Source organism: Balearica regulorum, chromosome 8 (assembly GCF_011004875.1).
Source record: "Balearica regulorum gibbericeps isolate bBalReg1 chromosome 8, bBalReg1.pri, whole genome shotgun sequence".
In the NCBI taxonomy this organism is placed as follows: Eukaryota; Metazoa; Chordata; class Aves; order Gruiformes; family Gruidae; genus Balearica; species Balearica regulorum.
In genome coordinates this window covers 5,340,883-5,357,776 of record NC_046191.1, presented here as the reverse complement: position 1 = coordinate 5,357,776, position 16,894 = coordinate 5,340,883, and the positions used below count along the sequence as shown (strand labels likewise).

At 40.5% G+C, this 16,894-nt stretch overlaps 1 protein-coding gene across 18 annotated transcripts in view; it reads right to left on the bottom strand.

The window, feature by feature from the left end:
• Positions 1-16,894, bottom strand: part of DAB1 (DAB adaptor protein 1) — a 467,469-nt gene that overhangs the window by 48,133 nt on the left and 402,442 nt on the right. For all 18 annotated transcript variants that reach the window (XM_075759288.1, XM_075759286.1, XM_075759294.1 and 15 more), the window contains 2 exons: positions 14,790-14,929; positions 12,315-12,413 (listed from right to left, as the gene is read on the bottom strand). In XM_075759288.1, coding sequence (XP_075615403.1) covers positions 12,315-12,413; positions 14,790-14,929 — 239 coding nt within the window. The remainder of the gene's footprint in view (positions 1-12,314; positions 12,414-14,789; positions 14,930-16,894) is intronic.

Below are 16,894 nucleotides of genomic sequence, written 5' to 3'. Positions count from 1 at the left end.
TGTAGAACTGGACAAAATCCCCTCAGCTCAACTCTGCATCTCTAACAGCTTCATTTTTTAGTGGCCAGCATATAAGCATACAAGGAGACATCCGGGAATCCTACCATATCTGTCCCCTACCACAGGCATCGGTTTACATCGGAGAAACACTTGAGCTTACCTTTTCTATACCATAAACAGGTAAGCCTTTCATCCTGGGGTCACCCTTCCCTACTACTGCATTTTCCAAAATATATTATCATGAGAAATCCTCCTGGTTCCCAGCAGAGATATCTGAGCTGCTGGATACTCTTCCCAACGCAGAACTGGCCTGCGAGGTGACGGCCGACTCTTTGAAAAGACTGAGGAACAACCTCTATCCATATCGTAAGATCTCGGACTATTCCATAAGCGGAGGTGTACAATCACAGAGCAATTATAACGGCGCCTGAAGGCTGCCGGTTAGCAGTGTACCTGTGGGTTAGCAAAAGATGACACTGGAGCGATGAGCTTTACAATTCAGAAACAGTACCATAACTACCTATCCTGGTCATAGATACCACGCTGGCACTTCATTTTATTTTCAAGTCTTCCTACAGAAAAAGAGAGGAAACCGTTTTCTTTGAGTTACAGTTGCATGCATAAAGAAACTTCGGCTAATCCCATAAACGTGCCACTCCTTCATTTGCCCGGGTCCCACAACAGACACTTAACCTAGGGGATAAAGCATCTGTAGCAACACAACGAGTGTGTGCAGTACTTGAGCCCTAAGATAAGAATAAAATAAAAGGCAAAAGGCAAACCTCAAAGAGACTCTAAAAAAGAACAAAGAACTTGCAGGTAATTTTTCGCTCAATTTTGGTTCCCCCCCCCCCCGCATTATCCCGAGGTAGGAATTTCTGGAGTGGCACTCAGTAGGTGCTTGGCACATTGTGCGACGACAGTTCTACATTTCAGCTCAGGCAATGGGGACTATGTCTAAGTTCTGCCCTGGCACCTTCCAAAAGGGAGCCCTGAAGCTCCCATTTGCACATTTTAATACCCAGAGTTGCTTCTTCCCTCCTCATTTTATGTAAAGCAGGTTTTAGGCTTCTCCAAAAGCAAACTTTGATTAAATGGTCTGCACGCAGATGTGGCCCAGCAGAGAGCACAGGTCAACTACGCTGGCTTTTCTCTCCCCCTGCCTTGCTTTTCTGTCCTGGCAGTGGGTGGCACGCAGGGGCTGCCTTTCAGAAAAGCTGTCAGGCAGTGCTGCCCTCACCTTTTACTTAAATGTACACGAGTAGAGCCTTCCACAGCTTTGAAACAGGGTTGCTGGCTTGTCTTCTACTGCATATTCCTTTAGTTCTCCCCCACCCTTTACAATTCCTGTGCATAGCAAGTCTTCTAATCAAAACTGAACTTCCTCCTTACTTCACTCTCAGCACTACACCTTATGCAGGTACAGGTTACACTCTCACACGCTTTACACTTTAAAATACTTCCAAATTCCTGCACCATTCAAAGGAGTACCTTTGGCTAATTAAAGATCGATCCCGTAAGGCTATAAAACCTTCTACAAACCAACTCAGCCTTCTTAAAAGCAAGGACACACTCAAAAAAATTGGATTCAGATCCATATTTTGACTACCTAAAAAGAAAAAAAACCACTCAGACCTATGCAGAGCAGAGGCTAGGAGCCATATGCAGTATTTTCAGATACCCAGACTTCTCATTTGCTTTAAATGCCAAGGCACTCAAATTAATTAGTGCTCTGCCTCACCTCTTTCACAACGCTGCCATTAAAGTCTGCAGGAATGTTGCTGCTTGCTTCGCTGGGAGTACAATCATGCAGATTTAGGATGGGAACCACAAAGGATTAAAAAGTATTAACAGTAGAGCTAGCTAGAGTCCATTAAACACTGCTTTTTCTAGAGGAGTGCTACAATTGAGGGACATGTTAGGCACTGCTGTAATTCCACCATTACCTCCAGGTGCTGGGTAGCACAACGGGAGATGCTGTTCCAGCCCGCAGGCTCTGCGACACATGGTTGCCTGCATGCTGAGCATACAGTGCATAAACCAGAAAGGTTATGAGTACAGTTATCTCATTTAGGAAGACAACTTTTATGAACAGTTATTTATATATTAAGCAAAGACCTGTTGGTATCTGAAATTTATTACTTATTCAACTGAAAGACAGGGATAAAAGCAGGTATTTGTGTTGGGCAACAGCACGAATAAGAGCATCCAGTGGACACCACTGTCTTTCCTCCTCTTCTCCTTCCACAGGGCCACTTAGTACGTGGACTAAGTGGAAGAAAAGGCATTTACTCGTCCCCCTGCACTATTGGACTGAACAAAGCTCTTGCTGACTTGCCTGTAAACACAACCGTGTTCCTGAGGGCAGAACATCATCCACTGATTTGATTGCCAATAGAGATCTATTCCTATCATCCCGCAAACTCCAGGTAACTTTAAAAGTAAACCTTCCTGTAGTTTCCCTCTGCCATTACATTGACAGCGAAGGTCATCTGTCTCCCTTGCATCTGACCCCAGCAATAGGAGAGGTTAAACAGCCTACGAGTTAGCACAGGAACTCAGAAGCATCGTCAGTAGAATTGCTATTACCAGGGCGAAGGGAAAATTGCAGAGCAGCCTACCAGATAAAATGCACTGAATACGAAGGAAAATCACCGGCACACCTGGGGCGTAATGCTTCCAGCCATCTCCAAGAGGAATGAACAGCGGATTTCAAAGAGGGACGTAACTTTCTGTTGTGGCACCCGCTGAAGGTCCCCCACTGCTCTCAAGGGAGGTTTCGGTGCATCTCAGCCGCCTGCGCTATTATTATGTCAGCATTTCTCTTGCTAAATCCTTTCCTGAGCAATTTGAAATCCAGCCATTACAATTGAGCATGTGCTAAAAATGGGCCTGAAATCTTTGTCTAGTGTTTTTTCTTTCATTTTTCTAGTTAATGCATTAACCTGGCTTAAAAATATCAGTATTTGCAAACAACTCCCTCGCTCTAAGCAACTCTATTTTGGGTGCTCTTCTATAAGGCAAAACCAGAGCTAGAGTCAGTAGGACTACAATGTGGTTTTCATATCCTAATTTATTTATCTGAATCACAGAAGCCTAGTGATTAGAGGCAAAAAACCCAATGAAACCCTATACTTTGAGTTTTCTGCCATGGGACACCACCTCACTGGAGGAATGCCTAACGACATATAACAGGATCCATAACAACAAAAATTTCTATAACCAAAAGTTGACTTTCAAGTTTTAGTAAAATTCACCCCAAATTCTGCTTGAGCGTACCAAACATTAAAGCTAAATGATACTGGAAGTGTTTACATAGTATTTTTTACTACAGCAGATCTACAGACCCATCCCACATGCAATGGAGGCCAAATGGCAAGTGGGAATATGCACATAGTGAGGTTCCCCATACCATAATATACAGTGCATGTAGCAGTACCTCCCTCTTAAATCCATCCTGGGGTGCTTGATTAAACAACAGGAGGCCATATACAGCCAAATGAGACCATCACTAAAGTAATAAAATCTCATTTTCTGCCTTTTTGAAAGCAATCAACTTTTACCCTTTTCACACCGAAAAATACAACTACGACAAATTCCCACAAATTATTTTGGTTTGGATAAAACATTTGCAATAGCTTTATTTTATCTTCATGCCAATTAGTGTCAGAAATATTACAAGGCAGTTCCTGCGGATACTCACTACAAGAAGGCTGAACTCAGCTCTAGATCAGAGTATTGCCAGATGAGAGAGAGAAATTTCAGCCTTCCTCTGTATTGCCAAGCGTCAGGAGGAAAGATGTAAGGTTCAAACCAAAGCTCCTGATCCCAAAACACTCAGAATTCACAATGTGCAAAATCACATCTGAGTTTTGCCTTTTGGGATCCTTTTTTTTTTTTCACAGTGACAAAAACCGAACTAATACATAAGGTTTTTACAATCTTCATACAGCAAACTGGGCGTCTATAAAATGTATCTCTACGAGCTTGTGGCTATTAAAAATCCCAGTGGAGCACTCTGAACCATCCAAACTGTCTAGGGCACAGTTTGGAAGGCCAGTAAGAAATGAATTACAATAGTCAACAGGGGATGTAATTATGGAAGTAGGCTCTTTGACATTTGCATTTTGCTACCTGTCAAATGGTCTTTATGAAATGTGTTACTGTTTCCCTTCTGAAGTATCAGAAGACTATAAATACCTTTTAAGAGTAATACGTAGGGTTTTTAAGTCTCCTACTCTGCTGTATTCTAATTAGATGTATTTATTGCATGTAGAACAGTAAATGCCATCTCTTACTATTCATATTTACAAGTAGAAAGACGGAAAACTGACAAGCAACAGAGCAAGACTCCCAGCTGGACAGAGGGCTCTTTCGCAGGCAGAAGCTGCTGACAACACACACAACTCCCATAGCGCATAAGAAAGGCCCCAGCTGTCACCATTTTCAAATGTACATGCAAAATTTGGCTTTGCTGTTTTTCAGTATATTCTTTATTGTTATTAAGTAATATTTTTATCACTGTGGTCCTTAGAAGTCCTCAATATGGTCCAAGACCCAACATTTCTGACAAAAAGTTCCTATAAACAGATAATTCTGATTAAATCAAACCACAAAAGGTAAAAGGTAATCCCAGAGAGTTCATACTTTAATTCCAACCATTGAAAGCTAAGGGCCAGATGCCCCTTGGAACACCTGTGAGACTCATGACCACAGTAGCTCCTCCTCATAAACCCATGGCATGAAGAAGTCCTTCACTCACTGCCCTGGCAGATGTCCTCCATCGCTCCTCTGTCCCTGCCTCCCGGGCGAGTAGGCTGCAGGCAGCTCACCCCTGAAATGCCAGCCTGACACGGTAGAAGGCATGGTTGATTCGACCTGAGCAACCATTCCCCAAGCCACAGCTCTGCCAGGCCACAACAGAAACGACAAGATGGCCAGAAAAATGATTTCAAGGGCTGGATCTACAACGCACTAGATGGGCTGTCCTCATCCCAGGCAAATGACAAGAGGGTGACTGCAAGAGGCAGCACAGACCTGCGTGACAGGCTGCGATCACAGGGTACCAGCAGACTCAGCGCCATTCAGTTGAACAAGTTTCTAGCACACGAGTGTTCTAAAGAGGGATTTGAAGAAAAAAAACGGGGGTACTGCATGAATATGTGCAAAGAATTCCTCCAAAGTATGATGGGCAGGAGGGGAAAAGGCTCAGAGTTGTTTATTTGAAAACTGAATAAACAAATGAGGAAATTTGGCACTGTGGAATGATTCCTTGGAAGAGTAAAGTCAGCATGAAGAGCTTGGGAATAAACAGTTAGGCAATGGGCTGATAAAATAGAGAAGGCAGGTTCAGCGTAGGAATGCAGAGATGTATGACATGATCAAAAGAATAAGTTGAGACAGCAATCTTGGCAGTCACGATGGATTTCAAAAATAAAAGTCACATTTGTCAAGGACAAGAAAAGGATAAGAATTGAGACACGAGATGGAGAGAGGCAGGACTGTGTTTTAACTGTAAGCATGACGATAAATGCTTTATTTCAGAGCAGTTAAGAAGAATCTGCAAGATCTGGAGTTACTCTGGATGTGACAATCAAAAACAACACTGAGTTGAAAAGGCTGCTGAATTTACAGGGCTGAATAACAGATGATGCTGATATTTCCCTCAGCACTCTGAAAAGGAGGTCAGAGAAAGACCTTTGGGAGTCAGGATTAAAAGGCCCGGTTTAGCCACGTTAAGCGTGAACTGTTGGCTAGATGTGTAAGGAGAGGGCTGGACAGACAGGTCAAGATTTGAACAGGAAACAGGGCTAGCATCATTTGGTTTGACACCATAACCAAATTTACATTTGCGAATGAAATAACCGATAAAAAGTATAGCAGGAAGAAAGAGATCAAGGCAGACAGCATCCAGGAAATCCCAGATGAAAACTGCAGGAGAGAGAAATTAGAAACACAGAGGTAAAATCCAGAGAGGACAGTCAGCGAGGCCAGGAAGAAGGACTTTATTCAAAATCACCTGATAAATTAACAATGCTAATGAGGTTCTCCACCTGAGATCAGCCATGAAGAGGAACTTTGGGAAGATAAGTTTCAAAGAAATGAAGAGGACAAAACCCACCTCTGGGAGCTTCTGGCCTGGAGCTAGAAGGAGCCCCAGGCAGGGACCATTAACAATCTCCTGGCCAAGACCACGCTCTGGCAAACACCAAAATTCAATGAACGAATCACGCCATCTCCCCTGCTCACTGCAGAGCAAGTAGAGAGCAGATAAAATTAATTCCTTCTTTTATTTCTATTTTTAAATATTCAGAGATGCTCAGTGATAGAGAGACTTGACAGTTTGACATTTCATCTGCTCCAGCACATGTGCTTCAAGGAATAACTACAGATCCATAATTGTACCTCAATTTCTGGTCAAGGATGCCAGAACCAACAGATTTCCAGTAAAGTCAAGAAGTACCTTTGGTACATTTTAAATGAGGTATCTTCTGCCAACAGTGAGAATTTTAATCTTGCTAAAATTTTCTTTCAGCCAAGTTCAGCTGTCCTGTTAGCAATCTATCAGCATAACTAACACTATGATTCACATCAAATGGAGAAGAGCAGCAAATCCAGGGGTTATCAGCACAAACTTGATAAAGTCTCAGAACAACCTGGAAAATGCTTTATAGAAGCCTTATAGAAGCCTTAGCAACAACTTTGAAAAATCTGTGCATTATAACGTCAAGAGAGCTTAAAAGGTCAGGAAGATGGGAAAGATGTAGGCACTTAAAACAGTGGCTGGATCACATCAGAGCAACAACGTTATCTCACTAGAGAAGAAAAATCTGAGGCCAGCAGGATTATAACCAACCTGCTGCACGCATTATTTATTTGGACATCATTAAGAGTTAAAGCAGAAGCACAATCACTAGTTCTGTGGCCAGCATGAAAAGTCAAATTCATTTTTTTGTACGAAATGCTACAGGTAGGGTCTCGTCCCCCTTCCATGGAACGGTGAGTTATTATTCACTGAATAACAACTTCTCAGGTAGGTAAACCCTGTTCTGCATGAGCATCACATAATCACATAATGCTCCTCAAAGATAATAAAGGTTAGCGTAAGGGACAGATAACAAGAACGAGAATAGACAGTCAACATGAAATACATATATTTATACATATGGTTTTCCTCCCTAGATTTCATACTGACAGCCTGAAGAAAATGGCTACAGATTAAATTCATAAAACATGAGTAACACACTGCAACACTTCTCTGCAATACTGTAACCCCATCAGATGCTTACAGTATTCCTAGAAATTTTACCATCCCACAGGCTGTGCCAAAGCCCTGTATTTTGATAAATATATGGGTCAACATCTCTGAAAGACTAACCAATCCCTCCAAAGTATGTAACAGACAATGCAAACAAAACTCATTTTTAGCGTGCTGCATAGGACAAAATAAGAGAAAGTGGTGAAATGGCTGTCATCTTCATCAGCTGGGTTACAATCCATCTCTTTAGGGTATTTCTCACCAGTAAACAAGATACTGATATAGGTCTACCATGGTTTTTGGACAACTGTGGAATCTAGATAATTAATCTGTAACAATAGAACATAGAGAGCTATACATATAATATATATAGCAGTATATTCTGGCAATTTGCATATCCACAAGCAGATACAAAATTTTGCTTTAACACAAATAATTCTTTACTTAAAGCCAAATAGAAATTTTTTCCTTTCATCTAATCTATCTTTCACAGTGTCTGGGTTTTCCATTAAAGTCAACAGGATTTTGCAATTTGAAAGAACAAGACTTTAAAAGTATACCTCATTACATGAATGTAGAAGAAAATGTCTTCCCAAGTATTTTAAATACATTTTTGGAAAGTAACCGACAGTAAACAAAGATTTATTGTTACATAAATAAACAATGAGACAATTACAGCCTCTTTATGGAGACCATATTAGTCACGCACATCTAATGAAGCATTACTAAGCTATCACAGGGAGATAGCCTGATGTGTGTGATTAACAAAATAATACTCATAAATAGCTAATGAACAATGATGGTTCCTTAAAAATTTTGCATATCCTGCTATATTGAGAGTTATGGTTTTTGTCGCTTTCTAAGGAGCATATTAACCACTAAGTTCTATCCTGAAAAGGAGAATATGAAACAGCGTAATGCAACTATTTGCATTTTTGCCTTCTACAGACTAGGCTTTTGAAAATATAGAAGAACTCTTATGAAAGTCTACTAATGAAGAATACATTTCAGTTTGTGCCATACTGTGTTTGAAAGATGACGACTTCAGGTGTCACCAGGATGCAGGGGGAATATGACAGAACAAATGGACAAAAATTGTTTTCATATAATATGCAGCCACAATATCTCTGAAGTGGCATTGGGTAGAAAAAGTCTGGGTTCAGTAATAATTGTGGTAGATTTTTTACATTAATAAAAGAAAAAAAAAAAGTATTTCCTTCAGGTGAGGTATATGTTTGGCAAACATATTCTGGAGAAGGCAAGTGGGATGGATGGCCCACATATGACAGTAGACAAAGGTACATTTATAAGAAAAAAACAGGGTCAAAACCCATGTGTAATGACAATTTTTGGCATATAACCAGAGAACATCCTGTTCATAAACACAATTTTGGATTATACAGCTAATGTTGGGGCCTTAAGAGCAGAACAATTTGTGGTGGTCTGCCTGCGTGAGTGGCTCCTCCAGCAGATGAGTGGGTCCATAGAACAGTTTACGAAAACTGCAGGCTTGCAGGGTGACCTGCTGAGCAGGGCCCCTCCTGTCACTAGAATTTGACTAGAATTCCAAAAGTGCTATGAAGGGACCTATTTAGATTAATCCATGGAACAGAATGATGAAATATAAGAGAGGAGTGGTGTTATTTCTATTGCAGTGCGATAGATGAACTAAATTGTATCGCATCTACAGTGCAAACTCACAGCAAATCCTTCTTGTATTTTACTTGCTGAGGTAAATTCTTCCCAAATGATATTCCACCTTCAAGCTAATCTCCTTCATGGATAAATTTACTCAAAGAGCAGAATTCCTGATGGCTGGAATAATAGCATTACTAAAATCAATATTTTTTGATGAATATTAGCTCTGGAACATATTAAAGAGAGCTATAAAGTACAGGGGAAAAAGCCTTGCTTATCATTTTCAGTAGTAACCCAACTACAGCCCTTCATCTGTAATGAGTTATGGAGCAATTCCCCTAAATCATATGTATGAAGTCAGCTATGACACTGTCAATTTTAAAAAATTTGCTAGTTTCGAGCTACAAATTGATTTTTTATTGTGATGAATTAAAATCCAATAGTAGCCTACAAGATACTAAACATACAGAAGCCTACATTTTTTCAGAATATTTTTTCTCTTTTCTATCATATCAGACTGCCACTGTGGCAGACACGATAGCAATAGCCAATGATAAAAATGAAGAAAGGCCACACTAGAGAGATAAATAACCTTTCCGAATAAACAATAAATGAGCCCTGTGGCCCAAAATATCCTTCTGGGAATTCCAAAATCATGGAAACACAACTAAGGGAGAAAGCATTGTGGGGGACAGGAAGGGCTGTGAAAGGAGGAGATTACCCAGGCTGTTTCCTATTAAGGGTGTATTTTTTTCCCTGTTGCACAAATCCGAACATCAGTCTCTCAACTTTATAAACCGTTAAGTTTAACACGGATATCAGAAAATCTGTGTGAGCAAAACATAACCTTTTTGCAACTTCTTTTGCTTCCTTCCTATCAAAAGATCCAGGCTGAGCAATCATACATCCACAGTTTTGCCAATTTGGGGGATTTTCCTTGTTGCTTCGAAATCAAGAATGGGGTTATCAGTGTCCTGCATCACCTAATTGCATCGCCCTTATTTTGCCTTATAGGAGGTTCCACACTCTAGCGGTAATGCAGCTTTCTTTGGGGGTGACTTCAGCACACAGACATCGACGTGAGACTACGCAGGCGGTATTATTTACTACTACGACAGCTGACACCTCTTAACATTACACCACAATAAGCCAAAGCCTTATGGATGAGACACAGTGCAGTGGGAAAAAGCCGAAGGGATAGTGGCTGTGAAGAACTGGCAGAGGAGTTCATGCACCCCTGCTTCAAAAGCTTGGCAGGGAAAGCATGATTCTCCTGCTTTCAAAAAAAACATTTGAAAACTGATGTCGAAAGCTCCCCACGTCCCTCTGTCACAATCCTGTTTCAAGAAGGACAACTCAATACTCCTGTCCATCACTCCGGCAGCTCACGGGCAGACGTCTGGAAGGTGGATTTAAGGGTTTCAGTCTAAGCCTCAGTGAGTGAGTGACAGGGTTACTGTAAGGATGATATAGTTATGTCGGATTTTGAGTATGGGGTGTCAAAGTTATGAAATGAAGAAGACTTGCTCTCACGTCTCCACCTCCCTAGTTGCAGATAGGAGAGTGTGCAGGACGCTGTAGGAAAGGCAATTTGGCTAAACCACACCTTTGTTTCTAAACGCATTCCCTTTTCCCTCTTTATTTTATGAAAATAAATCCTATGTTCATGAAACATCCAGAGACAAGCGCCACAGGACAAATCTCTCTCTTTCTTCTTATTTTCCCAAGAAAAGACTTTAGTAGTCTTAGGAAAGTAACTGTGGCCTCAGTGCAATTTGCAGATGAAAAAGACAACAAAATATTACCAAATTGTTCGGTGTATTACACTCTGTTCTGTACACTGAAAGAAGCTGGTATTCTCCGGCCAAAAAAAAAAAAAAGGTATGTCAGTACACAGTTAAGTACTACCCTAACATCTATTTATTAGAGGACCCAACCACAACTGCACTGGCAGCCCCAATCCTGACATTTCCTGTCTTCTGAGCACAGGCTGTAACCGCAGCAATGTTCTCTTAAACACTGCTTTTGTATGAATACTTTACACATGCTGTACACAACACATTCCAAATGAGCTTTTCATTACTAACTACTTGTATTATGTATCAGTGAGCTCAATGACATTGATTTTCTAATAATATAAATTAACTGGCAAAGATAATTTCATCTATCATCAGTAGGGTTTTATTTCTGGCATCATGTTAAATAGTTAATCTTTCAAAAGATTAAATCAAGAGCTTTTTAAAATTCAAGGCAGAGCTTAAACTGCTGAAAAAATCTTCTTAATTAGGATTAAAACAGTTTGTGTGTTGTCTCTTTATATCTAAGTAGTATAATGTTTTGCTTAGGTTTCTTCTTTCAGAGCAATTTTAAAAATCAAACATGATATTGCTGTGGCAAAAACTGTGTAAGGCATGGAAGTCTCCTGGAACTTCCTCGACCAGATGCTACTGGATGAGTTGCTGCTTGGTAAACCTCAAACAGCAACCTCAAACTTTCCAGTTTCTTTTACCTCTAATTCCATACAGTATATACTTTTCCTACCACTGAGGATACAAAAGCTCTGATTCTTGTGGTTACTGCATATCTGACAGAAGACAGTCACTGCTGTTAACAGGAGTGTATCGCACTATGGTGACCATGACTGCATTGATCTGGAATTATGGACCTGATGGAAATGCTTTAGGATTCCCCTGGGACATCTTCAGGGCAATCCCAGGGAAGTGTGTGCCGCTCCCAGGAGCTCCCAGTGTCCTTCCTTGGCTCTCATATCTATCTCAGGCTCGGGGAAAACAAGCTTCACTCTCCTGGGGTTGTCTGCAGCTCCCTGTTCCAGCTTGTTTTCTTCTCCTCAGCTTCCCATGGCACGAAGGGCCCAATGCAAGACAATCCCAGCCTCTAATCCTAATCTCTTGTCATTAGATTCTCAAAAGTCACTTGGTACTGCCAAGGAGTCTTGAGTGGCATCCAGAGGGCTGGTGCAGTTGGGCCCAGACTGGATGAGAACACCCATATGGGCACAGACACCAGCCTGTACCACGGACTGCCAAAGCCTCCTGCAAACAGTGGGCTGGTATTTCCAAGAAACATTTTTTTATCTGGCAGAAGGAAAACAAATCCCTTCTCGCCACTTTTTGGACTCAGAACTGTGAGTGTTTATGCACGTAAGGAGCATCTGTGTTCTCAAGTGGTTCTGCAGAAATATCAAGGACAAGGCTTTACAATAAACCATGTCCCCATGCTACTCTTTACACCTCAGTCATCTAATGGCTTGCTCCGATATATGATAACCATTTATCAAGCCTGTCAGATGCTTCATGTGTGCTTACATTGGTGAGAGAAAGCTCAGCCAGGAAATGCTTTTAAAGAAACATCCAAGAAAACATTCAGTTTTGTTCCATTACATGATGATTTTACTTACCCCTGTCTTTTCATCAAAGATTTTGATTCCCCCAAAGGAGACTGTTAAGAAGATTTTTTGTTTATGTTCTCCTTTCGAACGAGCCGCAGCAACAATTCCCTATAGAAACAAAGAACAGTTTGGCTGGTTTCATTACTCTTCTTAGGAGCCACAGCAGAGCACAAAGATTTGCTTGCTGACAATTCACCACTTTTGTAGGAAAACTTAAGGGCTTTCCAGAAAAAGTCCCCCTCTTACTTCTGGCTTCCTCCCTTGTCTCAAGGTACCACATCCCTTATGCTACCCAGAGAGCACTTCAGACATGCTCCCCCTTCCAAGGCCTGTACTAGCTAATCCTCCATGAAATTTGTTTTCATGGAACCTCAAGGTCATTTCTAGCACACTTTTCCCAGCTATAAGCTGTTTTGTTGTCTTTTTTTGGGTTTTTTTCCCCCAAGAGGAAAAAAACAAGCGGTGAAGAAAAAAATACCAACAACTTTAACTTACTTCCACTTACCTGGAATAACCAAATTGAGCTTTTTATAGAAGAAGAATATTCTTCTCAAAATTAAACTGCACCTCTGCTGTAAAAACCTGGTATTGAGGGTTAGTTTTTTCCTGATCTCAGGCTTTTATTTTGTAAGTGAACTTGCTGATACGCATCTCACGTATTATCCTCCCAAAGCATAACAGTAACTTCTATTTTCACCTTCTTGGGAGCCTGTCCTGACCAATAACACTATACTAAGATCAAATGTAATCAATTGCACTAGTAAATAAATGAAAATATTTAGCCTTTAGCTGGTGCTCTGCAATTGCAACATGTTTTAACAACCACTAACTTGTGGTTGAAGATCTTAATGAGGTCTGTGTTCTCATTACACAGACATAAAAATTAAAGAGAAAAAATGGAGTCATTTGTCAAAAGTCACCCAAAACTTTATGCCTGGCCTTAAAATTCATGTTGTTAGACAACACATTTCCAGAGCAGACAACTTCACGCTATGCTGCCTTACACACAAACATGAATTTCTAATGCTCCCTTCCCTTAACAGTTTTAGTCACCTCACAACACTGTTTAGATCAATCTCGCCACTCTGCAAACAGGTATTGGGCACCTGGGAGATGTGGAAATGGTCATCCATGGAGGGGACAGACAGAAAGGCCTGTGCAGCAGAACAGTGACAACTCTCCCAAATTGCTTCTAGGAACTATGAAATTATGAGAAATATCCAATATACAATTAAACCAGATAGGAATATTGAAGCAGATGTGATAAATCAACACTGCACCTTTTAGAATAGATTATTTTTTGCTTGTGTTAAATGTTTCTAACTGATTTGTAAATTATCTACCAGATCTTTCTTTTAGATTGTTGAACCATAAGATGCATGTCACCCCATGCTGTTTCTTCATGAATAACTACCTAATTCCTCCCAGTTCCTCGGGACTGGAACCCTGCTGCTTGGTAGTGTAAAAGATATTATTTAGTGATTTCTTCTCCTGAAAAAAATGAGTAATGGGAAATCCATCAGCTCTCTTGGTAGAGTGCTGGGGAGAGGACTGGAAGGGGGGAAAAAAAAAAAAAAGGAAAAAGCCTGCAGAGGGTTTACTCCTAGACTTAGCTTGTAACCCTGCAGTGCAGGTGGGAAGCCAATGGCCAAAAAACTGCACTGCCAAAACCACAACCTATCCTTCCTTCTCAATCACTCCAGCTCTTCCACATTTCCCAGGGCCACATAATGGATGCTTCCTATAGAGAGCTCTTAACGCTCTTTGAGGGTCGTAGGAAAAGTTTGAGCCAGAGAGAGATGTCTAGCATGCCTCAGAAAGTTCACCCACCTACACCACTAGTGCTTTCAGACTCTAAGTTTACTCTCTAAGTCTACTCTCTGCAGTCTGCTCGAAATCTGCTTTTGTCACTGCTCCATTTCTTTCCCAGAACTCTGGGGACTCCTCTTTATCGTCTGTCTTCTCACTGCACTGCCTCCTGATTGTGTAGCCTGTCAGTCCTGCCATTACAGGTGCAAGACATTCTCCTCCCAGTGAGCACACTGGTCCCCCCTGTATCCGGATACCTACACCCCAGACTGTCACTCACCCCTTCCTGCCTGTCCCGACAGGGGATAACAATCAAAGGCAGGGCTGTAGTTGATTAGCACTGCCATACAAAATGTTCGGATACACCATTTTTCTTCATAGTGCTTTACCTCCCCTTTGCATAATAAAATTATTCAATTTGCAGATGTGTTGTTTATAATTTGTGGATAAATTGCAGCGGTGTCAATCATGAATAACTACTGAACTCAGAGATAATGTATTAAAATTAAACTGGGATAAGCAATACCAGCCAGGAGTTCATGTAAAATTGACTGATTTCAATACATAATTAACCAGAGTGTGACTCAGTGTCATGGAAGGAGAATGAGTAAAAGTTCAAGCTGAAATTCGCTCCCCTTGACTCCAGAATATTAAACATTAAAAGTTCCACTGAACCTTGAGCTTCATCATGGAGTCTTGGCATAACTTGTCTCCTCGTGCGGCAGAAACCTCATCTATCCCAATCAGTTTTGCTTTGTATCGGACACCGTCACCTTTAAACCTCTTTATTAAAGTGGCTTCACTGCGATCCTGACCTGAAAAGACATAAGGGAAACAAGGAAATTTGTGTGAGTACCAAGGCAAAGAAATGAATATGTACTTGCAATTAAATGGCAAATTAGATCTAACTCCTACCTCAACACCTAAACGTGCGAACATTTGAATACAATTAGAAGAAAAGTACTAGTTCAATAAAACCTTTTGGCCTTACTACCTCAAATGAATTCACAGTGGAATTGTTGCCATACAAAATCTTCTGCACAAAATTTGCACACAAATTAGGTTTACAGAAATAAGAGATAAGCCTGAATCAGACCTCATGGATCTGAAAACTTCTGATCTGCACGGGTTGTTTTAATCCTAATACACTTGAGAATTCTTCATTTTGCAGACAAAACTCTAATAGAAACATGCTACTATTTCCTCATATACCGACTTATCTAATCGTATCAGCAATATTTACACTATTACCATTTGAATGATGAAAAAACAAATGATGTTATTTAACTATGGAATATTGCTGCTCTAAAACCCCCACAAGAAATATTGTCTCCTTGTTCTATTCTTCCTGCTTATAGACACATACAGAAAAAACATAACCAGCAACGTCGGCTCTCAGGCTCACCCAGAGAAGTTTAAAAAATGGCACAAGACGTTTCTTTATAAAAAAGCAATCAGAGGCTAAGATAGCACAGTACTGATAGGGCCAATGTACATAAATTACAATGCTCAGACTAGCCTGAACCACACGACGATAACACTACCGCAATCCATGAAAGGAACAATTTTGTCAGGAAGAGTTTTTCCCTATCTGCAGAAGAGTTTATACTGTGTCTTAGCTGGAAGAAATATGTTAGTTAGGGAATCAGCCTTCCTAAAATTGATTAAAGATATATTTTGCAGCTGTCTGTGGAATTTCTTGCTAGGATCTCAAAAAACCAGCAGTGAAGTGTAAATAATTGCAACCAAACAACATCCAAGGCACAAAGCGGCAAGTAAAAATGTGAGATGTTAAAGAATTTGAGGTTTCTCAGACCTAACAGATTCCACCAGAAAATTTGCCTGAACGTGGACTGACGTTGCTGAAATTTATCCTAATACCACCCAGGAGCTCTAGTCACAGATTGTGCCTCATCCTTCTAGCTATTGTGAAAAATGAACAAAAAGCTCGAGCCTGCTACAAATGAACCACAGGTAAGAATCTAGTATTAGACACCTGTATTTGAGAATTTTGGCCCAAATTTTCTCCAAAGCTCATTCCTATTTGAAAGGTCAGATTTAAGCACTGAAAAACGTAATAAAGTCTACTTCTGTGCAGCTGGGTTTTGATAAGCAAACGTACAGAAACTTTTTGGGGAAAAAGCTATTTTGATTTGCATTTCCATTAAAAGTACCTCTTTCAACAGTCAAGGCTTGGGTCAACCTTGCCAGTGTTACATACCCACCAAGTGGATGAATAAACTCCGTTGAAAACTATGGAATTGAAATTTTTACAATACCTTTATAGGAAAAACTAGAGAGCATACATGACCAACAAAGAGTACTTCCAAATGAAGATACTCATCTGGTTCTCCTTCCCCCCGACTACTGCACAGTTCACGCTGTGAACTAATGATGGAATAAATGTACGTTAAAAAATAGAGCTATTTTAAGCTTACTGAGATCTTCAAGTGTGTTTGAGCACACAAATACTATTTCTTTCAATGAAAAATATCCGCTCAGAGCAATGTTTTAATGCCTCATTTATAGCCCTTCAAAAATAAGGCAGCTGATTAAGTGTTGCTGTGATAGTTCAGCGGCCACCCAATTGTTTCCCTTAATTCCTTTTCACTCCTGCTCCCTCACAAAGAATTAAACAGTGTTGAAACTTCATGCACGTACATTATATTTTATCTTTAAAAAAAAATAAAATCCAATGAGACACAAATGATAAATCAGAAACTCGAAGCAGTGATAATACCATTCCCCAGGGAAACGTCAAGGCAGATGTTGGCACCGTC